The 24,941-nt window shown below is 44.2% G+C and overlaps 2 protein-coding genes across 2 annotated transcripts in view; one reads left to right on the forward strand and one right to left on the reverse strand.

The window, feature by feature from the left end:
• Positions 1-521: 521 nt before the first annotated feature.
• LHFPL5 (LHFPL tetraspan subfamily member 5) lies at positions 522-8,863 on the forward strand. The gene is made up of 3 exons (XM_066624646.1): positions 522-933; positions 7,312-7,548; positions 8,856-8,863. The coding sequence occupies exons 1-3, from the start codon at positions 522-524 to the stop codon at positions 8,861-8,863; spliced, it is 657 nt and encodes a 218-aa protein (XP_066480743.1).
• A 1,413-nt stretch (positions 8,864-10,276) lies between these two features.
• The window catches only part of SRPK1 (SRSF protein kinase 1), a 49,127-nt gene continuing 34,462 nt past the window's right edge, over positions 10,277-24,941 (reverse strand). The window contains exons 13-16 of the mRNA XM_066624220.1: positions 24,080-24,187; positions 21,106-21,175; positions 19,518-19,610; positions 10,277-12,964 (exon numbers count right to left, since the gene is read on the reverse strand). Coding sequence (XP_066480317.1) covers positions 12,780-12,964; positions 19,518-19,610; positions 21,106-21,175; positions 24,080-24,187 — 456 coding nt within the window. The 3' untranslated portion in view covers positions 10,277-12,779. The remainder of the gene's footprint in view (positions 12,965-19,517; positions 19,611-21,105; positions 21,176-24,079; positions 24,188-24,941) is intronic.

The raw sequence follows: 24,941 nt of genomic DNA on the forward strand, positions 1-24,941 counted from the left end.
AGGAGCTTCGACGTCCCGTTTACGGAGAGCAAACTCCTCCAGCTCCTCTGGCCCCTCCCTGGGTTCCCTGCCGCTGTCCGTGGTGCTGAAGCACTGCGCGTCTGCCAGGCAGGAGATGCGCGCTGCAGGTTGCGCTTCCCCTCCTGCAGCTGGAAGAGGCAGGAGGAGCTTCCCTGGGAGGGGGCGAGGCGGGGGAGGAGTTGGCTGCCGCTTTGGAAGCGCCTGGACTGGGAGGAAGAGGAGGAGGAGCCACGGCTAAGCCCCCTTCTTCAGACTCCAGCCGCGCCTCAATGAGCTCTCAGGCGGCGGAATCCCATTCGCATCCCAGACTCCGGAGCTGTCCCTCGAAGTGCTGAGCTGGAGGCAGGGACCGGGAAGCACCTGCTGCTCCCCCTCGTGGTCTTAGCAGCAGCGCAGCCTTCCAAGCGCCTGCTGACCCCTGAGCTCCTTGGGCCTGCGCCCAGAGCTGAGCCCCTCTCATTGCTTCCTAGAGAAAGCCACCACCTGCCCCCAGCCTCACCATGGGGAAGATGCTGCCAGCTCAGGAGGCTGCCAAAATCTACCACACCAACTATGTGAGAAACGCCCGGGCCATGGGGGTCCTGTGGGCTCTCTTCACGCTCTGCTTTGCGGTGATCATGATGGTGACTTTCATCCAGCCGTACTGGATTGGGGACAGCATTGACACCCCGCAGGCCGGCTACTTTGGCCTTTACTCCTACTGCATTGGCAATGCTCTCACGGGGGAACTCATTTGTAAGGGCAGCCCCTTGGACTTTGGGACCATTCCCTCCAGTGCCTTCAAGACAGCCATGTTTTTTGTGGGGATCTCCACCTTCCTCATCATTGGTTGCATCATCTGCTTCAGTCTCTTCTTCTTCTGCAATGCTGCCACCGTCTACAAGGTGTGTGCCTGGATGCAGCTGGCTGCAGGTGAGTTGGGCAGAGGGAACCTAGGGGGATTGGTCGACATACTTAGCTAAGATACGTAGAGCCTTGGGGCCAAGAGTATCATTCTTAGGGACCACATTGCTCCTTGAGGTCCACAACCCTGATCAGGGACCCCTGGGAGATGTGAAAACATTATCCTAAACATTGTTTTGGGGTTTGATTGATAGAGGTGGAAGCAAACTAATTGCAAGAGCAAAGAGTTGCTTCTGCCTATGTGTGGGACAACTACAATATAGACATCTAACATCACACTCTTCTTCAGTCAGTGCCTCAAATTCATGTGACATGGCCAACTGTGTACAGATACTTTAAATCACCCATGGCTTTTGGGGTTAGCACATCACCAACATCAACAAAACCAAGTTTTGAATTAAGTTTTTGTTGTTGTTCTCAATAAAGACAGTGTTAAAGCCATGGTGGTATAGTGATGTTGCCATATGAACACCAGCATCCAAATAAGAAATACCTATCCTGCTTGCTATGCATGCTTAGAGCTATTTTACATATTACACAGAAGTGCAACAATCATGGATCTCAAATTAACGCACCATTGCCACATTGCACGCATTTTATCCTTTTTCCCTAGGCAAGGTGTGACTGATTTGCGGGTCTCTCTCTTTCTGTGTGTGTGTGTGTGTGTGTGTGTGAAATTACCTTTATTGTCATTGACAGCTCATTATCAGGTGTGGTTGAAATTTTCAGCACCTTTCTCTCCCCCCCCCCCCCCAGGGTTTGGGGGCCCATGAGGATGGTCCACCTCTGGAGGCTTATGGATCAACTCCAATTCCACTGGCAATTAGAGCATTCCTTAAAACTTTGCTCTTCCTATTTGCAATTCCAATGATGTATTTTCTCCAGCTTTCTGCCCTCTGAAGCAGAACTTTGAAGGCAATGCATCAAGGCTGTCACATCTCTCTTTTGAAATATTCATGACAGAGGCTTCAGGTATCTGCATTGGATTTCAGCATCTTCTCACACTGAGATCTGAAGACCACGAGTAGTATATGAAGTATAAAAACCTCATAGGAGCCTTGCTGTGTCTTTTCTCTGAACATTGTTATTACTGTCAGGGCTTAATTAGGCAGTCACTCTTATTCTACTGTACACATAAACACTGGATTAAACAAGAGGAGAAAGTTGTTATGCCCTAATTTGAATGTAGTTTTTAGATAGTGTTCATTTTAACTAGCTGTAGTCTCATCTTTTAAATGAAATAGTTCCTTTATCTGTATCTTGTGGAAGAGGGAGACAGGGGAAAATAAGTATGCTCACAAAATCTGCCTTTATAAAATACCAAGATTGGCATCATAAAAGTGTTATTTTTCTGGTTGGGCTATTAAATTATGACTCTCTGCCTTTCACTCTGAGTGTCATGGCTCACACACTGTTCTATTTAACTTCCTGGTAAACTCATGTTTATTTTATCTCCATCATCATCTTTAAGACACCCAACCCTAATTTTTTTCTCCTTTGCTAATCACCATCATCAGTTCATACAATTACAGAATTCAGCTTCCTTGATAAAGACTATTTGGATGACTAACCATTATAACTACATTATAGGCTTCATAGACAATGCTTTACTGGCCTTTCAACAACAGACACCCCCTTATGATGCTGTATTCCTAACGACCTTTGAAACCACTCTATTTCAAAAGCAGTTTGCTGGCTAGCATGGGCAGAGGGGGAAGTTGCCCAGTGCTTCCTTGAACACATAGGTTAGCTATTCTTTGTATCATCTCACAATCCTAGTAGATAACCTAGTTGTTTCTCATAGAATTTATTGACATAAACTTAGTGGGGAAAAATATATATAAAAGGATCTCCTTAACTTCCCATTTTCTTCTTTGTAACTTTTGAAGCCAGAAATTCTAATCTTGCCCTTTCCAAATCTGGTAGCAAGAATGGTAGGGGCAGATATTGTTCAGGAGACAGAGTGATGAGATATAGATTTCACTGTCTTTCCCTGTAACTTTTTTTAAGCCAATTTGCCTCTTTAATTAAACAGAAACCTCTCTAATTCAAGATGAAACCTAGAGTAGTTTCCTTCCTCAGATCAGGACAGTATGGTCAGATCATGCAAGGATTTTTCCAAGACGTCAAACTTCTTGCTCCCTTATGACCACCTTCTTCTTCAGATTAAATAAGCTGAAGAGAAGCTGTTTGAAAAGAGTTTGAAATAAGCTAAAGAGAAGCTGAAAAATTAACAATGCCTGGCAAGAGCAGAAGTTCTTTTCACCCTGGTATTAGTAATCATGTGAACAATACTGTAGTATGGTTGTAAGTCATGATTTACAGTTCATGGAATACACAGTTCCACAGTGACCAGCAAATGATTCAAGATAGTCAGCAAAGGATGTGAGGCTGAAACACCCTGGAACTTTTCTTCTACAGTTAGGTGTCTCATATAACAACTTGACCTACTTTCTAAATCTTCTGCAAGCAAGCAAGCATGCAAGGCATGGTAAAAAGCATCATGATATTACATTACAGAGAGGCCAACAGCAGACCATGCCAAGTGCCACCTCTACAATACTAGGTTTTCACAAGTTACAAGCATCTTGAATGAACACAAGCTGTCATCAGAATAGTACTTTTAATGCTGAATGATGACCTGAGCTCAGCTAACCTGTTCTGCAGGTATGGCTGAAAATGCTGGACAGCCTCATAGTGTTGCAGTCTCCCAGATGGCATCTTAGAAAGACGCATCCATCTAGTCTAGACATCATTTCTGATATGAACCTGGACTTTGAGATGGAACTAAAAAGGGAATAATTGAGCAACAGCTATTGAAAGAAATCATTCATAGTTCTACCCAGTAAGCTTAAAAAAATACAGTAGCCCCACTCATCCCCACTCTGCACAAACTGATTCATCCTGTTGCCTCCAAATTCAGATGGCTCATCTTATTCCTGTGGACAGTCTATATCTATCTACATTATAGGTTTTCAAGGTTTGTTGACTCTTGTTGCTACTTTTGCAACATGCTTTTGGGTCTGGGCACTGGCGGTCCTGGGGAGGTGGGGGGGGCAAAAGCTCTGGGACACCACGCCTGTGGGGAAGTTCTGTTTAACAGCCCTCTGGAGGCCTCAGAAGGCTTTTGCAGGGGACATTGCATAAGGTTCCCGAACTGACCGGTAAGTCTCCTCTCGAGGGGGAGGGGTTTTGCGGTCCTGTGTCCCCAGGCAGCATAGGGACCAAGTCCACAATTGGATCAGAAGCCATTGCTGTGCTTGGGATCCTGTCCTGGATGACTAACAGCACAATCCTATGCATGTCTACTAAGAAGTAAGACCCATTATGTCCAATGGTGCCTACTCCCAGGAAAGTGTGTATAGGATTGCAGCCTAAATCTTATCTAGCTGCTGGGGGTGGGGCAGGGTGGTTCAACAATGGTAACATGGGGGAAAGAAAAACTTTGGAAGCAGTAGTCATAATCAAGTTCAAACAACAGCAAAACTATTCAAAGGTATTTCAGAGAGATGATGCCCAGAAAGGCAGGGTATACATGTATTAAACAAACAAATCCATTTAGATGAATGATGACCATCCATCCACCTCACAACAAAACCTGATACCTCATAACTTTGTATAGAATACTTTGCTGTGTTGGACCTTTGAGAAAGCAGCACTATAAGAACACCAAACCATTTTATAACACTTTCTTGTATTCCATCTGCACAGGAGCCTGGAAAACCGTGAGAAATTCTTTATGGAATCTATTTTGTATCTTAATCTCACACATTAATTATTAATTGAAACCATAGCCCAAAGTAGCATCGGGGCGGGGGGGGGTAGGAACGAGAGCGTTAAGCCTGCTTGTTGGAGCTTTCTCTAACTAGGATTGCTGGAGATGGTGTGTGAATGAGCCTCTGATTGCTGCACAGAGAAAATTCATTACATTTAGCAGTCCAGGACGCTGTGGCAGTTGCCTGTGAGCGAGATCAATTGTATCTGCAAAAAAGGAAGACAGAAAGAGGACAGCTCCTTTACAATCAGCACGAAAGATGGCTCTGCAGCACAGATTACTGCCACTTGATGCACTCATGAATAGTATATCGTAGTAGTAGTAGTAGTAGTAGTAGTAGTAGTAGTAATAATACCGGTATTTATATACCGCCTTTCTTGGTCTTTATTCAAGACTTTATTCAAGGCGGTTTACATAGGCAGGCTATTTAAATCCCCATAGAGATTTTTACAATTGAAAGAAGGTTCTATCTTCCAACAACCACAACATTTAGATGTACAATCATTATGGCACTGTGGCCACTTTAGGGCATCAATTGCCATATGTCACAGAAAACAGCGTTCACAGTGGAGATTAAGTTTCGTATGGGATTTTTTTTTCCGGCCACACATGCCACTGGTGATAAATGTATGCACAGCCAGAATGTTCTGTGTTAGCAGGCAAACAACGGTTGCTAATAATAGAACTTAGAAGTTCCATTTACAACCAGACTGTATCAACATAGCCCTACAGAAACATACCATATTTTATTATTGGCAGCAATCCTAGTATTGTTTTCAGTTCAGTTTGTTTGGATGAGTTATCTTACGTTCTCTTCTCTGTAAGAAGCATCTGGTGTTTCCTGTGACACCATGTGGTCCAATTTGCACATTGATTGATAATCTGTGAACGCCCACCAATTGACAGTTCCATCTTACCACAGAATGAATGGGATTTTTAGCCCTTTGGTCCCTGCAGCTCTCAAATTCTCAAAACATGTGCACATTACAAACATCAACCAATTTTGTGTCACTTTAACTGCCATTGTTTCCTCCAAATAATCCTGGGCTCTGGAATCTAGAGGGGCTGAGAAAGATCCCTGGTCCTTTTGTATAGGATTCCATTTGCTTCCTGGGGAGAGGTAATAACTATTGAACCAATTTATTTCTAGAGTGTAGATCTGTCTTAAAACAATATATCAAACAAAACAAAATGATAGATGCAGCATATCCGGTGACCCAATTTAAATGTGGGATCACCTTCCCTTGGTTTATAAAGCCTGTAGTACATTTTTTTGTGGTATGAAAAAAGGGCTGGAATTTTTGTAGAGTGGTCATGATGATTTTTTACTCTTTGGACTACTTCGTGTAACAAAAGTGCTTTGCATAATAACTCACATTACTCCTGGCAGTTGTTTGAGCTATTATAGAGGTGCAGTGTACATACAACAGTTAGGAATTATCACTGAGAGGATGCTGCTGCCTCCAGAGAGGGCTTGGGCCACATACTATCTAACTGAATGTGTCCTTGGGGGCTGCCAGAGCACTGCCATGGAGGCCTTTTGTGATATGGAAAACAACTTTCTCAGGGCCCAATTTGCTCCAGCTTTCTAGCGCTGATACAGCTACACACACTGCATCCTGGGGTTGGGGCCTATCCTAGAAGCATCCTCAAGGGAACACTTCCTCCCCTATCTTGAGATTGTACTGCAGCTGCATTGGCACTAGAAAGCTGGATAGGAGTGGGTCCTAAGTGGCCCTAAAACAAATGATAATTTCAGGTCCCTGAATACCGGGTGCTGTAGGCTTATACCATAGTCTTTCGAGACTGAAGGTTGCCAACCATTTCAACCAAATATGGGTGGTCCAAAGGCAAGTAATTTTGTAGGCCAGTTACTGTTGTAGATTTGTATAAAACTGAATGTTGTCAAAGCAGCTGAGTAAGGAATGTCCCAACAGCCTCTTCTTGCAACATGAGGACCCCAAAAAGAAAAGCTCTTTTTCACTCTGTAACAGAACATATTATGTGGGTGTGGCAGGCATACAAGATACATAAGTGCTTAGAGACACAATCCAAAGTAACATAAAAATTAACCACAGATATGATTCAGAAAAGAATATGCTACTGAGCTAATGAGTACCTTGTAAATGAGCAGCCTTCCCTCCGATTGCAGTTATTTCACAGTAAAGAAAATGGTCTGGCACTGAAAATAGCTTCCAGTACTTGATTCAAATTAAGCTTAAAATTGCACAAATTCAAACCATCAGTAGTTAGGCAAAAGAACTAAGGATAGCAAGGAGAAGCAGCTGATCTCCATGACGACTAATATTCGTATTAAGTGAGAAGGGGGAGGTTTACAGGGGACATGGCTTCTTTCAAAAGTTGGGGCAATACAAGCAGAGTGCTCCATTTATAACTACTGTAGTTCTCATCACTTCCACTACCTGCAGATGTTCCCTAGAGTCCTGTTGTTAGAGACATTAATGGAACCAGGATGAGTGACATTCACATATTTTTTTCTGCATAAAGCAATTACCCTGTATTGGTATCTGTCATATAATAGACAAGACACAACTGTACACATTACATTGATGTATCTTGAGATTGTATAGCAGAACATCTTCCTCTTACAGCTACAGGTTTGGCAATAGGCTGCCTGCTCTACCCTGACGGCTGGGACTCGCCTGAGGTGAAACGCTTGTGTGGCGAGAAGACGGACAAATACACACTGGGGGTGTGCACAGTGCGCTGGGCATACATCCTTTGTATCATTGGGATCCTTGATGCTCTCATCCTCTCCTTCTTGGCATTCGTTCTAGGAAACCGGCAAGACAACCTCCTCCCATCTGATTTCCAAGTGGATAATAAAGGTAATCCCATTTTGGTGCCTAAAACCTTGCTTTTTCTTGGGTTACAATATGATGGGGGAAATCAGTTCAGATCATAACAGACACGCATTAAGAACAGCAAGGACTATGGAAAGACTTAGCATCTGAATGCTGCTTCTGGCCTCAATGCAATGGTCTGGTTGAGCTTAGTGCGAATTATAGACTCTCTTGAACTGCCCGTTTATTAAAACTAATGCTTGCACATGACTGGGAGCCTCAGTGAAACCTTTGCTTTGATAATTTGTTTTATTGCATTTATATCTCCCTTTAAAAAAAATGGAATTCAAGTTGAGCTACAGCATGAATAGGTAGTCTAGCTACTGATCAGACCCAGCCCTATTCGGCTTCAGTAAGTTGCTGCATCATGGGTCTCTCTTCTAACCATGCTCTGGTGCTTCTGTGCACTTTAGTCTCTTTTCAGTTAAGCACTTGCCAAGACGGGAAAAATTATTTAATGCAAACAGCTTACAGATTTTAAGTGGCTTCTCTACCTGTAAAAAATTCTGCACGAGTGCAATACAGTGCTTATCACACAGCCCGTAATGCAGTAGCTGCTGCAAGAACAACAACTAGAACATAGATCCTAGCAATTAGGGTTATGATACTGAAAAGATGCAGCTTTTTTCAAAATACAAACTCTGTCCCACACACACCCATGTAATACTCCATGCAGAAGTGACCCTTTTCCCAATGTCTACCACCACTTTCTGAAAGGTCCCCAGGCCTTAGTCTTTCATGAAATTAAGGTCCACCCAGTCATAATCAGAGGATAGTCTCAATGCAGTACTTATTGGCGCATTAAGTTTAAGATTCACTGCTTGCCAATGAATGTCAGTGCTAGGCCTAAGAGCTTTCACCCCAGAGTGACTGTTGGAAGAGCAAAGCCCCACTCTACATCTATAAAGAATTATACCTAAAGACATTTCTGTTTAAATATTGGAAGTTCAGGATTTGTAGACTCTTTCAGCTCTTCCCTTCCCAAGCAGGTTCTGCCCCAAGTATGTCATAACTCACATTCCTGGGGCAGAAGCACCCGGTAGAACTGAGGCTGTTCCTCCTACCCACCCCCACAGAGGTTATCTGACCCCAGATTGTGAGGGGAAAAACACATTGGAATGTTCTTTATCTTGCAGAAGGAAATGAATGAAGAACTATTTAACCTACAGAGTAACTACTTCTAGCACCTGACCATACGACACCAGAACAAGAGAGAACATGAAAAGGCCATCTGGAGAAACACATTGAAGACTCTTTTGCAAAACTTCCTTCTTTTGCAACAACTTCCACAGATGGCTAAAACCTCCTTCTTAGACGATAAATTAAATTTTCAACAACTTTTCTTGAAAGGAACTATGGTGATTCCATGTTATGTTCATGAAATTCTTTGAACAGAGAGATCTAGACTGTCAAGAAATAATGCAGGATAGCCAAGACCGTATGGGAAATATTTTATTTTAAGAATTTGTATTCCGCCTTTTCCAATGCCCAAAGTGGCTATATGTGCTCCTGTTTTTAGAGTGTATGCCTAAATATATGCTGGCATTTTTCAAATTAAAAAATGATAAATAGAAAACTTGTCTATATTTTGCCACATAAACATATTCACAGTGCCTATTTTGACCTCAATCTCTGCTAACTATGCCCATAGGAACAGTTGGCTTTCTTTTTGGAATAAAAGGTTGCTATTTTGTGCTGCAAACTGCTTTTGGAACTCCTCCTCTTAGCCTTTCAGTCATCTTAGCATGCATGTGATTCTCAGAAGTCTGCTAGGTAAATAGTTGCTTGTGTAGTTTTCTGATGTGGGGGGGGGGGGTTGGTTTTATTTGGTTCTTGTTACACTTGGTGTGGCCTAATCAAGTTGTTCACAAAGCAGAGTAAAAATGATAATTTAAAAAATGAACAGCTCCAAAATATGCAGCAATACAAGTTCTCAAAATCAACTGCTTTACAACCAAGAGGCAGGCTTTAACCAAAACACTCTCTGTCCTTCCTGTCTTCTCCCCTAACCTGGCTAAAAGTACTTGTGCAGCTCTGTATTAGGACAGCAATTTGGAACATCAGGAGTGAACACCACAAGAGCCATGGGGCCAGTTGAACTTGCTTGCAATTGGGTAATGTGACTTTGCATTAGGCTCTGCATACTTTCCAGATGTGCAAGTGGGCTGCTGTAATAGACGGACTCAAATGCAGAGTTATCATGACAAGGACAGATCTATTTCTGGTTAACAAGGTTTTTCTTTATGGCAAACTATCCTATCTAGGGACAATTCCTATTACCACTACCCATGTCTTCCCATTTGGAGAACAACTATTCGAATAGCTGAACAACTATTTGGAGAACAACTAACACAGCAAGCCAGTGAAGAGCTATAACTGCCATTTCTGCAAGGTGCATTTTAACTTAGATTGTGATAATGAAATATCTGATCAGTGTCTCATTGGAATTTAAATTTGCCCAGAGTTAACTCACGTCTACCTCTTTTGTCAGCATAATAAAACCACTGTCTTCTGAACTTATCAGTAGTCAAAATTCTGAGTGTATTCCTTCCCTTGCCCTCCAGAAATTACATTACCCTATCCTGCCCAATGCAACAGCATGAGTAGTGCTCATATTTAATCCAGGTTTCGCACTATACTGCAGCCCATTCATACAAGACATACTACTGTATAAAATTCCTGGATAAACACACAGCATAGCAAACTACCTGTGGATTATTTAATAATATGTTTATTGTGCTGCATTTACAAAGAAAAAAAGACAATGCACCCGATAGAAAGAATAAAAATGTATTTTTTCCCCTTCCTGTTTTAGGCCAACAAAACACATACAAATCTGTTATTGAGCACTTTATGGTAATTTGGAAGCTGAGTGAATGTGACATGAGCCACAAAATACATAGGCAATCTTGACAAATTACCTCTTATATGACCCCAGAAATTATCTTTTAGTGCAAAAGAGGTGGTAGCGGCCTTCTTCTGTGGAGGGAAATCTATATTAAAATAAAGAAATGTAGCCCCCCCTCCCCACCTATGAGCATTTTGCTCCATTCAGATAGCCACGTGGTTGAAGCAAACAAGATTGTGTCGAAATTGGAAAGTCTCTTCTCCCTGCCAGCAAGTCTTCACAGTATTCAAAGAGAGAGTATGGATTATTATACATTCGAGTCCCATCTTAAATCTCTTTCTAGATAGGCACAGAAGTGCTTTGGGAGGCGAGGAAGATAATACCAGGTAACAGGAATTTCATTAAAACTTTTAGACCCTTTTTCATTTCATCTCAAGGTTGTGCATAGAAAACCTTACTTAAGATCTCCTAAATGGGCATGCAGCACAGATTTTGAAAAGCCCCAGTCAGGCATCATAGGACATTACAGCCAAATCAGAAAGCAGAGACTTAATGTTGTTTTTTTTAAACAAAATACCACAGATTTTTTTTATTTAAAAAAAATTACTTTGTTTTTAAGGACATGGGGTGTTAAGATTACTATAAACTGGGATTTCAAAACACACAGAAAAGAAGAGCATCTCACCGCTGGCAGCATTTGCCTTGGATTGTCCCACACACTGCCCGCAAACGCAAGTCCTCCAGCGGTTTCCAGCCTTGGAGAATTTTGCAATCTCAAAAGGCCTATTTGGTCCATGGTAAGGAAGAGCTGTTGGAAGTTGCAGCTTCTCTAAACTTACATTAGAGCAGGAGGCGGGGGATTGTTAATAACCTTGAAAAGCCTAAGAGATATGCACTGTAAAACTAGTGTTACTTACCCTTTGACTTTTCTACTAAAATAAAATGCTACAAGAGTCAATCACAACTAGTTCCCTTCCTTAAAAGCAAATGCTGCATTTTGCTGCAGAACCATGTTTATAATGATTCTGGAAAACAATTTGACACTTCATCGCTAGGGAGGTAAAACGCCAAACTATGCTGACTCCCGGATAATTTGTCCTGATGTTAATACATAAGAAAAGAAGAAATTCTATCAGAAAGGTAGTTTCTAGAGTCCAGCACCTCAGATAAGTTAACAGGGAAGGTATCTTTACATTCATTAACCTTTGAAAACGCGGTGGTTGAAAATCGGAGCATAAAGCATGGCTGGAAAGACTGCCTCCAGCGCTATCTTTCCTTATTGTTTAAGATGAAGGATATAATCTACTCCTCTATAAACTAACTGCTCTCTACTAAAAATACACAGTTAACATAAGGCTAACATAATGCCATTAACGACATAAGGCAATTGCAACAGGAAATGGCATGCCCAGTGCTCAGACCCCTGCTGTTTTTGCAGTCCAATTTGGGTTGCAGAAACTCATGCAGTTATTAAGCACTTTCTGAGCCATGACACATGGCTGGCAGGCCACATATTGCCTAGGGTTGTACACTGGGCAGGTACCTGGCATAGGACTTGGGCAATCTGGCTGCCTCTCTTCAGCCAACAAATGCATAGATCCAAATGGGAAAGACTTTACTTTTTGCCAATTTCTGTAGCCTTTATTTCCCTCATGAAAGTAATTCAAGATCACATGCTCTGGTTTTGGAGAACAGCTTATTTCACTGGACTCAGAAACTCATCAACATGGAGGGTTGTTTCAAAAGAGTAAATGCCTAAAAACTAGAAAAAAGTATGTTTGAAGGGGGGAAAAAAAGAAATTAGCAAAGCAGCAGATCAGACACCTAAGGAATGAGTAGAGAATTTAAGAGTTCAGTGCTCCACATGGAGCTACCACCTTGGTGCCATCTGTCATTCCTCCTCTTACTGTCAGCAACTGGATGTGCACTAAGAAAATGACTCCCAGAGTCAGTGAGCTAAGGAGGGATTCACAGCTCTTCACATCCCCCTTGGGATGACTGCAATATAGTTAAGGGAGTGTGTCCCAATGGAGATTTCCCCACACTTTCAGGGTAAGGTACTTGAGCAAGAAAGAGAGTCAGGGGTAATTTCACATTCCATAAGAACTCTTTGGCAAACCCCAATCACACCAAAACATCTCGGACACCCACTAGCTGACAACAGTCCTTACTGAGTCAAGTACACAAACTCACATGAACAATTAAGATTTATCTAAAATCTCAAAAGCTCTCCAGGAGAAGCTTCGCTCTGAAAATCAACAAGGAAAAAAATGACCTGGGAGAAAGGAGGAGGGCAGCTGGGACATCTAGGTGTGTATATATTAGGCTGTAAACCAGGCAATGGGGCCACAGTGCCAAGTTGGAGCATCTAGGAGTTGAGCCAGGGATGCCTGAGACACTGTGCTGCTGTAGCTCTTTTCTCGGGATTTAGCTCCAGCATAGGCAATAAGAAGTCTGTGAATGCAGCCGCCTCATCTTGGAGCCACTCATATTTCTCCACCAACACTTCAAAGAGACCCCATGGCTTCAGTTTGGTGATGTGCTTCAGATCACCTGAGAACAATTGCAGAAAGATTAATAGGGTGTCATTAGCAGGAGCAGAAAGGCCAACAGAGTAGACAGCAGGACTCCAATGCTGCTTTATTAAAACGTCGCTCAACAGAAAAAAGGGCAATTTTTCTCTCATACCTGATACTAGGCAAGTAGTATATAAGGGCTTGTATGGAGCAGTAACACATGAGCCATACTGCCCCAAACAGGGAATAACACTGTAACCCATTTTTGCCCGGCCTATAGGTGTACACATTTGTTCCCTGTTGCGTATGGCTTAAAGGCAGGTATACTATCGGGACATGACTGATTAGTTGGTATTCCAGGTCATCTCTTCCACACCATTGCTTCAAAGATTCAACATTATATTTATTTATTTGCCTTTAACAGCCTGCCAAAATGGCCCCCAAGCCAGCCCAAAATACAAATAGCCCAATAATAGAAATAAGATTAATGTAATTAAAATTGATAATGATAAGAACAAAGACATTTACAAAGTCAAAGAGCTGCAGATACAAATCAAACCAAATGAAATTGCCTAGAATATTTTTTTTTAAGTCCTAGGCAGACACTGAAAACACATCAAGGAAGGGGCTAAGTGGGCATCCAAGAGCAGAGCTTTCCAAAAAGATGAAAAAAATCTAGAAGATGGCAAATTAAAGTTCTTTTGAGAAATGAAAAAGCCAACTAGCATAAAAGCCTTAAATGGCTCCTTGCTTGGGATCACTCTTAAACAGGATGCCACTTGCTCAATGAAACACTGGAGCTGAGCATGGACTTGCTTCCACAGTAGCACGGCACTTTGGATGAGCCTCTAAGTGACAAAACATAGCATACCTGCTAGGGCACTCTCTCACTTTCCTTTTCCAACTTGAAAGGAATGCTTCGGAGGCACTTGGAAGCACAACACACTGGAGATAATCCCATCCCCAGCTCCAAGCTCAGGACAAGGGTTTGTGCTCATCCCATTTTCCAGAAGGGTAGTAAACTTGCTACAGTGAGTGTTTGTGTGAACCTCTACTATTAGAAGATGAACAAGATGCCCAAGTTAGCAGTTCCAAGTCAAGCCCACACAACCTTTTTTTAAAGGACTTGTGATGTTTAAAGGACTCTGCAGACGCGTGTGGCCTCTGGGAACCAAGTGCCAGGTAAGGCACAAGAGTTTAGCATCTGGGCGAGGAGAAGGCAAGGAGACCTCTGAGTTTTGGAGAAGGAGAGGAGGAGGAGCAGGAGGAGGAGGTAAGTGTACTCATTCTAACGCTTTGTCTTTCTAACTCCCTGTCTTCTAACCTTAACCTTACCTTTAAAGCAACCTTAAATCAAAATTGAAAGTTAGCACCTAAGGGAGGTACATAGGGCTACTCTGAGCAGGAGCAGAGTCCTACTCGTGAGTAAGAACAGAGTCCTACTCGTGAGTAAGTGCCCAAGGGTCAGGCATTTAAATCAAAATTGAAAGTTAGCTGCACCTAAGGTAGCACTTAATCGAAGAAAGGGAGGAGGATAAAGTGGAAAGCAGGTTTTTCTACTTGTTTAAATTAAACCTATACTTAACCCAGGTTAAACCTAATCTAAGTTAGAACATAACCTAAACAGGTCAGTAAATTGGGACACAGGATCTAGAGAGCAATAAATAATTAAACAAACCCAAATAAAAACTAGCTTGAGGTTACAAAAACAGTCCAGCCTAAGAGAACAGAACTAGGAGGGAAAGGACCTAGGAAGGGCCAATTCCCAACCCATTAAGAGCCCCAGTAGGCTAATTCAAGCAGTCCATTCAGGAGCCTGCAGAGTAGGTCACGCCCATCAGCAGCCATTTGCCTTCCTGAGCTTTTGTAAACTCACCTGGGAAGGCCAGCCCCCTTTCAATCAGGAAGGAAGGAGGGGGGAGGAGCCAGCCAGGAGTATAAAGCTAGGCAGGCCATCGCGTGAGGCTCTCTGCAGACGCGTGTGGCCTCTGGGAACTAAGTGCCAGGTAAGGCACAAGAGTTTAGCATCTGGGCGAGTTCAGCAGCAGGGCGAGGAGGCCAGGGCCCCATACACTGCCCTTCCTCTTCCCTTGAGAAGAGGGCTGCTATCCAGTGTACGGTTTTTAAAAGGACCCCTAAATAAAACAACAACAACAACAACAACAACAACAAAAAAGCTATGCAGTCAGACAGCCAGCAGCAGAGTGGGGGCTATCCAGTGTTCTGCATCGAGTGCCACATGTATGATTATATGCCTCTGGGGCATAAGTCATGGGTGTGTCCTCGGTGCAAGGAGCTCCAGGCTCTCAGGGAACGCGTCCGCTCCCTTGAAGCCTTGGTGGCTGACCTGGAGAAGCGCAGGCAGCCAGAGGAGGACCGTGGGGAGACTTCTGGGGACGATCAGGCTTCGTCCCAACCTCAGGCGTGCAGCTCCTCGGCTGCCCGGGTGGGAAGTCTCGGGACTGGAGGACGTCATCCTGGAGAGGAGGGAAACAATCCCCTAGGGGGGACCCCTTCTCCAGGGGATGGGCCCGTATCCGAGCGCACTCGGGATACTCCTCGGCGGGAGGGGGGTCGGGGGCTTCTTTTAGTGGGGGATTCGATTATTAGAAACATAGAGAGGGGGGTTTGCGACGGATGTGAGGACCGCATGGTGACTTGCCTGCCTGGTGCGAAGGTTGCGGACATCACTTCTCGTCTAGACAGGCTAATAGACAGTGCTGGGGGAGAGGTAGCGGCTGTGGTGCATGTCGGCACCAACGACGTGGGCAAGTGTAGCTGGGAGGTCCTGGAAGCCAAATTTAGGCTTTTAGGCAGGAAGCTGAAAGCCAGGACCTCAAAGGTAGCGTTCTCTGAAGTGCTACCTGTTCCACGCGCAGGGCCAGCTAGGCAGGCGGAGATCAGGGGTCTCAATGCGTGGATGAGAAGGTGGTGTAGGGAGGAGGGGTTTAGATTCGTTAGGCACTGGGGAACGTTTTGGGACAAGCGGGGCCTGTACAAGAGGGACGGGCTCCATTTGAACCAGAATGGAACCAGACTGCTGGCGCATAACATTAAAAAGGTGGCAGAGCAGCTTTTAAACTGATCCCTAGGGGAAGGCCGACAGGAGCCGAGGGGCATCCGGTTCGGGACTCCTCATCCCTATGGGATGAGGATGGGGAGGTTAGAGAACAAGACAAAGGCAGGGTAGGAGAAGAAATTGGGAAAGGTAGGGAGATGGGATGTGATAGACGGTTTGGCACAATGAGAGGATGCGGGGACAAAGGAGCGAATAAGCAGCCCATCCTGGGGCATTCCGTGTATAAATGCTTTTATGCGAATGCCCGAAGTCTACGAGCAAAGGTGGGAGAACTGGAATGTCTGGTGACAAGGGAAAATATTGACATAGTAGGCATAACGGAAACCTGGTGGAATGCGGAGAATCAGTGGGATACCGCAATCCCGGGCTATAAACTCTACAGGAGGGACAGGCAGGGGCGTGTTGGAGGTGGGGTGGCCCTTTATGTTAAGGAAGGGATAGAATCCAGCAAAGTAGAGATTGAAGGTGGGTCCGACTCCACCGTAGAATCTCTGTGGGTTAAATTACCAGGCTTGTGCAGCGATGTAATACTGGGGGTGTGCTATCGTCCTCCAGACCAGAAATCTGATGGGGACCTTGAAATGAGGAAACAGATCAGGGAGGTGACAAGGAAGGACAGGGTTGTAATCATGGGGGACTTCAATTATCCTCATATTGACTGGGTCAATTTGTGTTCTGGTCACGATAAGGAGACCGGATTTCTTGACGTGCTAAATGACTGTGGCTTAGAGCAGCTAGTCACGGAGCCCACCAGAGGACTGGTGACTCTGGATTTAATTTTGTGCGGTACGCAGGACCTGGTTAGAGATGTAAACGTTACTGAGCCATTGGGGAACAGTGATCATGCTGCGATCCGTTTTGACGTGCACGTTGGGGGAAGAATACCAGGCAAATCTCTAACAAAAACCCTTGACTTCCGACGGGCGGACTTCCCTCAAATGAGGAGGCTGGTCAGAAGGAGGTTGAAAGGGAGGGTAAAAAGAGTCCAGTCTCTCCAGAGTGCATGGAGGCTGCTTAAAACAACAGTAATAGAGGCCCAGCAGAGGTGTATACCGCAAAGAAAGAAGGGTTCCACTAAATCCAGGAGAGTGCCCGCATGGCTAACCAGCCAAGTTAGAGAGGCTGTGAAGGGCATGGAAGCTTCCTTCCGTAAATGGAAGTCTTGCCCTAATGAAGAGAATAAAAAGGAACATAAACTGTGGCAAAAGAAATGTAAGAAGGTGATAGGGGAGGCCAAGCGAGACTATGAGGAACGCATGGCCAGCAACATTAAGGGGAATAATAAAAGCTTCTTCAAATATGTTAGAAGCAGGAAACCCGCCAGAGAAGCGGTTGGCCCTCTGGATGGTGAGGGAGGGAAAGGGGAGATAAAAGGAGACTTAGAGATGGCAGAGAAATTAAATGAGTTCTTTGCATCTGTCTTCACGGCAGAAGACCTCGGGCAGATACCGCTGCCCGAACGGCCCCTCCTGACCGAGGAGTTAAGTCAGATAGAGGTTAAAAGAGAAGATGTTTCAGACCTCATTGATAAATTAAAGATCAATAAGTCACCGGGCCCTGATGGCATACACCCAAGGGTTATTAAGGAATTGAAGAATGAAGTTGCAGATCTCTTGACTAAGGTATGCAACTTGTCCCTCAAAACGGCCACGGTACCAGAAGATTGGAGGATAGCAAATGTCACGCCTATTTTTAAAAAGGGAAAGAGGGGGGACCCGGGAAACTATAGGCCGGTCAGCCTAACATCCATACCGGGTAAGATGGTGGAATGCCTCATCAAAGATAGGATCTCAAAACACATAGACAAACAGGCCTTGCTGAGGGAGAGTCAGCATGGCTTCTGTAAGGGTAAGTCTTGCCTCACAAACCTTATAGAATTCTTTGAAAAGGTCAACAGGCATGTGGATGCTGGAGAACCCATGGACATTATATATCTGGACTTTCAGAAGGCGTTTGACACGGTCCCTCACCAAAGGCTACTGAAAAAACTCCACAGTCAGGGAATTAGAGGACAGGTCCTCTCGTGGATTGAGAACTGGTTGGAGGCCAGGAAGCAGAGAGTGGGTGTCAATGGGCAATTTTCACAATGGAGAGAGGTGAAAAGCGGTGTGCCCCAAGGATCTGTCCTGGGACCGGTGCTTTTCAACCTCTTCATAAATGACCTGGAGACAGGGTTGAGCAGTGAAGTGGCAAAGTTTGCAGACGACACCAAACTTTTCCGAGTGGTAAAGACCAGAAGTGATTGTGAGGAGCTCCAGAAGGATCTCTCCAGACTGGCAGAATGGGCAGCAAAATGGCAGATGCGCTTCAATGTCAGTAAGTGTAAAGTCATGCACATTGGGGCAAAAAATCAAAACTTTAGATATAGACTGATGGGTTCTGAGCTGTCTGTGACAGATCAGGAGAGAGATCTTGGGGTGGTGGTGGACAGGTCGATGAAAGTGTCGACCCAATGTGCGGCGGCAGTGAAGAAGGCCAATTCTATGCTTGGGATCATTAGGAAGGGTAGTGAGAACAAAACGGCTAGTATTATAATGCCGTTGTACAAATCGATGGTAAGGCCACACCTGGAGTATTGTGTCCAGTTCTGGTCGCCGCATCTCAAAAAAGACATAGTGGAAATGGAAAAGGTGCAAAAGAGAGCGACTAAGATGATTACGGGGCTGGGGCACCTTCCTTATGAGGAAAGGCTACGGCGTTTGGGCCTCTTCAGCCTAGAAAAGAGACGCTTGAGGGGGGACATGATTGAGACATACAAAATTATGCAGGGGATGGACAGAGTGGATAGGGAGATGCTCTTTACACTCTCACATAATACCAGAACCAGGGGACATCCACTAAAATTGAGTGTTGGGCGGGTTAGGACAGACAAAAGAAAATATTTCTTTACTCAGCGCGTGGTCGGTCTGTGGAACTCCTTGCCACAGGATGTGGTGCTGGCGTCTAGCCTAGACGCCTTTAAAAGGGGATTGGACGAGTTTCTGGAGGAAAAATCCATTATGGGGTACAAGCCATGATGTGTATGCGCAACCTCCTGATTTTAGGAATGGGTTAAGTCAGAATGCCAGATGTAGGGGAGAGCACCAGGATGAGGTCTCTTGTTATCTGGTGTGCTCCCTGGGGCATTTGGTGGGCCGCTGTGAGATACAGGAAGCTGGACTAGATGGGCCTATGGCCTGATCCAGTGGGGCTGTTCTTATGTTCTTATGATGTTATTGGAAGAAAAATTAAAAAAGGGTAATCACATCTCCTGATTACAAAAGCCCTTGCTCCACTTGTTCTACTTAGATGTTGTCCCTTTAGGTTTTAAAGGGTCAAAAATGGTTAAAGTTATTATGACTCTGTTCCCAATGAATTCAAAAGTAGAATTAAACCAGGAAATTAAAATGGTACTTTGCTCATTGTTGGTTTTAAAAGGAAAAAAACTGAACATTCAAGCACTTCTCCAGATAGAAGCCATCAGACTTTCAACCTCAGGCACTAGAGATACTGCAAATTCTTTCCCTCTTACCTTTTTTGGTGAAAAACTCCTTGGAGTATTTTCCGGCCACAATGAGTTTACGAGGTATTTTCCCCAGAAGTTCTATGATCAATGCAATGTGGTCTATTTGATCCAGGAGAAAGGGAAAAAGAAATAGTGAGCCCATAGCCCATTAGAAATCCAATTGTCTTGACCTTTCTGCAAGCTTGGTTTAGATATACACCCTCTGAAGTTCCCTTTCTTTAAAAGTAATGCCTCTAACATCACTCAGCTTTAAATTCTGTTCTGCTGATCACAAAAGGCTCAGTTCAGTTTTCAGTAGTATGAGTCTAGAAATCCTAAAAACAAAGTTGTTTCTGTATTTTATGGTTAATTGTTATTTTATTGGTGGTTGGTTTTAATTGTAGGTGTCTTAAATAAATACACACACTTTTTCAATCAAAAAGGAACACTAATATGTATAAATAAAAATAAAGACTATTGCCAGCATGGAGATTTTGTGTGTGTGTAAAATAAAGACTATTCCCAATGTGGAGACTAAAGTCCACTACCGTATAAGTATTATTTATAACCAAGGAATGGTTTTCCCATGGAACGGTTAGGCAGGAGGTATGGTCTGGAAGCTAAGCTGTTGCCCTGCCTGAAGATGCCAAGCAGGATTAGCCTTGGGACTGGATGGGAGACCAGCAGTCGCTGACAGAGCGCGCAGAGGAATGTGAAGTGTGTAGACTACGGTAGAGTCAGCTGACAAAAGACGGCTGACAAGAGCTTGACAAGAGACAAGATCAGATAAGAACTGGTCATGGTGTGATCCGCAGCTGCCTGTGAAGGCTTGGAAGGTGTAAGAATACAACCAGGATGATGACCACACATTGAGAGGGAGAGATCTGGAGAAATTGAGGATTCTATGAATTATATATAGAATAATTTTTTAAAAACCCATTTGAAAAAAATGGGGTTTATGAGCAATATACTGTCAATGTAAACTGTCTTGAGAGATCCTGAAAGGCAGTATAAAAGTTCCATAAATAAATATTTTTTGCCTTGTTATAAAAGTTGGTGTCTTAGAAATGGCAGGAAAGCAGAGAAGTTTAGCTTAGAGAACCATGCAGTCTCTGTCTCCCTCTCCGCAAGTCTCAGCTACCTAAGATGGTCTGCAAAATACGGTCAAGAGTTACAGGACATACACAAGCCCATTAAAGTCAATGGGTTATATCCCAAGTATAGTTAATCATAATTAAGTCCCAATGGAATCAAGAGGACTTATGCCAGTACTAATGAAACACAGGCTGCAAATGCTATACATGCTTTCCTGGGAACTAGTTACATTGAATAAGTCTTACTTCTAAGTAGGCATGTATAGGACTGCACTGTTAGAAAATTGCCCATTGGGTCTAAGTATAGGTAGCTCTCTCTTTATGGAATATGCCTTGTTTCTCACAAAAATTATGTATAGCCAAAAAAAAATTGGGTCCAACCTACTCTTTGAGGCTCAGTTTTTTTTTACTTGCTTCATAACATCTCAAAAACAAGGATATCTCTCAGAAAAAAGTGAGTTATAGAAAAATGCTGGCTGCTACAACTACTCTCATTTCCAAAACCCATGACAACTATTCACCTTCATCCCGTGAGTAGTCTTCACCAGAGTGAGGTTCGAAAAGATAATCACCTGTGGCTAATTCAAAGGCCTGAAGAAGAAAAATTTCATCACACAATTTTCAAGCATTTTATTTCAAAATAGCCACAATCCTAATTATTAAAAATATGCATAGACTGTTTGACAACCCCAAAAATTAACAAAGTGATTTACATAGCTAAGGCGCAATCCTAACCAACCTTCCAGCACAGAGATAAGAGCAATGCAACTCCAAGGTAAGGGAACAAACATTCCCTTACCTTGAGGAGGCCTCCGTGACTGCCCCCCAACTGCAGGATGCAGCACATGCCCCACTGGCACAGCTATGCCACTGCTAGAAAGTTGGTTAGGATTGTGCCCTTAATCAAACACAGTTATACATCCTGAAGAACTCACAATCTTAAAGAGAAGAAAAAGACAGCAGTAAACAGTCACTGGAAAAGATAGTATGCAGTGATGAATGAGGGCAGAGGTAAAACCACTCTTTACTATGGCACCAAGATGACACTGTAAAGTATTTCAGGATTCTGCCGCCAAGCAAATCTACCACAGATACTCGCATATAAGTCGATCCCACAGATAAGTCAAGGGCAGGCTTTGATTAAAAAATCATGGGATTTTTATATGACCCTTGGATAAGTCGGGGGTTAAACTTAGGGGGGTGTCTGAGTCTGACTAATTTTGTCTGATTTTACCTGAGCCAGATTCTGAAAAATAACCGACCAGTAACTGTTACCTAAGAACTGTACAGTCACTAATTTTTTAAAAACATAGTATTAAAAACACAGTATACATACATAGTATGTATACATCTATACATACATGTATACATATATAGTATGTATACATAGTATAGCAAAAACAGTATTAAAAATAGTCTCTAATTTATTAAAAACTATGATCTATCTCATAGATCATAAGATACATTTTTATTCACTAATTTTTAAAATTGTATTCTTAACTATTTGTAAACACTATCAGAGTAAGACTACAATCCTATCCACACTTTCCTGGGAGTAAGCCCCACTGACTTTAATGGGACTTACTTCTGAGTAGACAAGCCTAGGATTGGGCTCTAAGTGCACTGGAAACTGTTACAGTATATGCCCCATACAGTAAGGCAATTTGGTAGCTGGATAAGGCAGGCCTACCAGACTACTGCTGTGTGTAAGCAAATGTAAGCATACCTGTCAGACAATGGGGCAAGGGCCTATCAGGGCAAAGTGCTGAGTCATTGCACAGAACCAGGAGAGAGGGGAAAAACTAATGCAATCCCCACCCAGGGTGATGCAATGACATTCCTCAGTGATGAGGTCATGGCCTTTCCCATTGGCTGACAGGAGTATAAATGTCCAACAAGCACACTCCACTGTGTGAGTTGTAGGAGTGAGTTGCTGCACGAATCTCTGCTGGACTGATACCTGATCTGCTGACTATTTGGACTGTTTGCTGGACTGCCTCTGCTTGCCGATTTCTGGAACTGCCTTCTACTTGCAAATACTGCCTGTAAATAGACTCTGGTGTTGGTACTTCCCTGGGTCTTGCCTCCTTTTTTTGTCATTCTCCCCTGTGCTCTGAGCACCACACACTGCAGCTGGCGGTTTGTGCTTCTGCTATCTCTGTGTTTTGCCCAATTATCTCTAACAGAAACAGCATACCAGTAGAGCCATTAATCAAATCCTCCTTTAAAGTGCCTGGTGCCTTGAGCCAAAGGCTCAGAACACACAATTGGGAGTGTGCAATGCAGTTTGCAGCAGGGAGACAAGCAACAAGGAGTGACTGAGCAAGTGCAGCTGCACATAGTTGCATCTGATTTACTTGGAAGTAGATCTTCTGTGGAGGAAGGGCAGCGGCACCTCCGGGCCTCATGTGGAGTTCCTGGCAGCTACACCTCCTGCCAGCCTGCACCCAAGCGCTCCCCTCATCGTTCCTGGAGCTGGAGCAGCAAGGGCATGCAGGGCAGTTGCCCGGGCAGATGGAGGGGGCCATTTGCACCTGGGGGGGACTTAGGAGGAGGATGGGCAGCTGTGCCTCCCCCCAGCTGGTTGCGCCTGGAGCCTCGGAGGAGCCCCAGAGGGGGCAGGGCATGCGAGGGCAGCCTACCAGTGATGCTCCCTCACCTCTCACAGCCCTCTGTCTGCACTCCCAGCCACAGTCCCGCTGCCTGCAGGGACAGGGAGTGGAGCGGGTGTGTCCTGGCTACTGCTGCTGCTCGCCGGACCAACAGAGAGCAGGGAGCACTGGGGAATGACCTGCACTGCCCTGCGGCTGCGGCCAGCAGGGACGGAGGCGCCGGGGAGCACCTGGCAGGGAGTAGCACAGGACGATCCCCAAGCGCTCCCTGACCCTCCATTGGTCTGGCGGCGGCAGCCAAGACGCCTCTGCTCTGCTCCCTGCCCCTGCGGGGCAGGGTGTGCGCGTGGAGGGCTCTGAGAGGGTGTGGGGGAGCGCCAGTGGGCAGGGTAACCCCCATGCCGTGCCTCCTCCCAGGTTTCAGGCGCGAGCGGCAGGGTGAAGGCTGGGGGGAGGCGCAGCTGCCCATCCTCCTACCAAGCCCCCCATGCAAATGGCTCCCTTGCCCCCTCTGTCCACTGGGTGACTGCGAAGATAAGACGAGGGGGGCGAATCTCCCGTGAGTTTGGGGCACAAATTTATCGCCGTATAGGCGAGTATCTAAGGTACTTCAAAATTGACCAGAACATTTCACTTACCAAAATAGTGCAACTGAATAAAGACATTATATTGGCTGGACTTCAGACCAGTAAAATTTTTCAGCCATTAAGTATGTAAACAAACAAAGCTTGCCAAATGCTGTCTACTAAAAGAGCTCATTTCCATTCAGTGAAATGCTTCATTTAAAATTAACCATGGTGTAAGAAAATATGCAGCAAATTAGCAATTCCTATAAAACTCTGAAATAAAAACCAAAAGAGCCAAGAAAGATGACTGAACTTACCATACAGGCTGTGCTCCAAATATCAGCTGGGGTGCTGTATCCTGCTCCAATCAGCACTTCCAAGGATCGATATTGCCTTGTCTGAATGTCCTCAGAGAAGTGTTTATTCTACAGAAGGAAGGGAAACTGTGTTAAATTTGAGATTGAGGGAGATTACTATAAACTGCAATGTACTAGAATACACACATCTCACAAGTAGCAGCTTCTTGGGTCTTTATGCCCCAGCTTTGGAGATTAAGATCTGACAAGCAAATGGATTGTAGTTGCACAATTTGCAACCCATCATTATAAAGTGGTGTGAGCAGATCTAAAGGGAAAGACACTCCCACTACCAAAAAAGCCTTGCTAAACACACGCAACAGGTTTACAGCCCAATCCTGTGCGCATTTACTCAGAAATAAGTGCTACTGACTTCAACAGGTCACACTCCCTAAGCAAATGTGCACAGACTTGCAATCTTAATCCCTCAACTGAGTAAACAAACAAGCAGGGCCTCATCAATATACCTCATGAAACACGAGGATTCATATAGGTGGAAGCATTTGAAACACGCTGAGGCCAGGTCTGTCTGGGGGGCCTCACAGGTCATCAGTGACTTGACTTAGAAGCAAACAAGCAGCCAAATCAACGGAGTCAGGTTAGCAGCTTAATTCAGAGGCATGGATTACAAAAGTATTATTAGCCAGCAACCTGGCATTAACAAGCACCAGTTGAAGGTCAGGAAGGTCTCAGTGTGCAAGGACTGAAAGGGAAAACTATAAGAGTCAACAGAAATATCTGTGGTTCCTTCCTTTCACTTAAATGTGTCCTCGGCATACATTCTCACTGCTTCTATTTGCCACAATTCTAACAGGGTTCTGTC

The sequence above is a fragment of the Tiliqua scincoides genome, chromosome 4 (genome assembly GCF_035046505.1).
Source record: "Tiliqua scincoides isolate rTilSci1 chromosome 4, rTilSci1.hap2, whole genome shotgun sequence".
Lineage (NCBI taxonomy): Eukaryota > Metazoa > Chordata > Lepidosauria > Squamata > Scincidae > Tiliqua > Tiliqua scincoides.

Coding starts and splice junctions, on each gene's coding strand:
- LHFPL5 (XM_066624646.1), top strand. CDS start 522: ATGGGGAAGATGCTGCCAGCTCAGGAGGCTGCCAAAATCTACCACACC. Junction 934..7,311: donor CTGGATGCAGCTGGCTGCAG/GTGAGTTGGGCA, acceptor TTCCTCTTACAG/CTACAGGTTTGGCAATAGGC.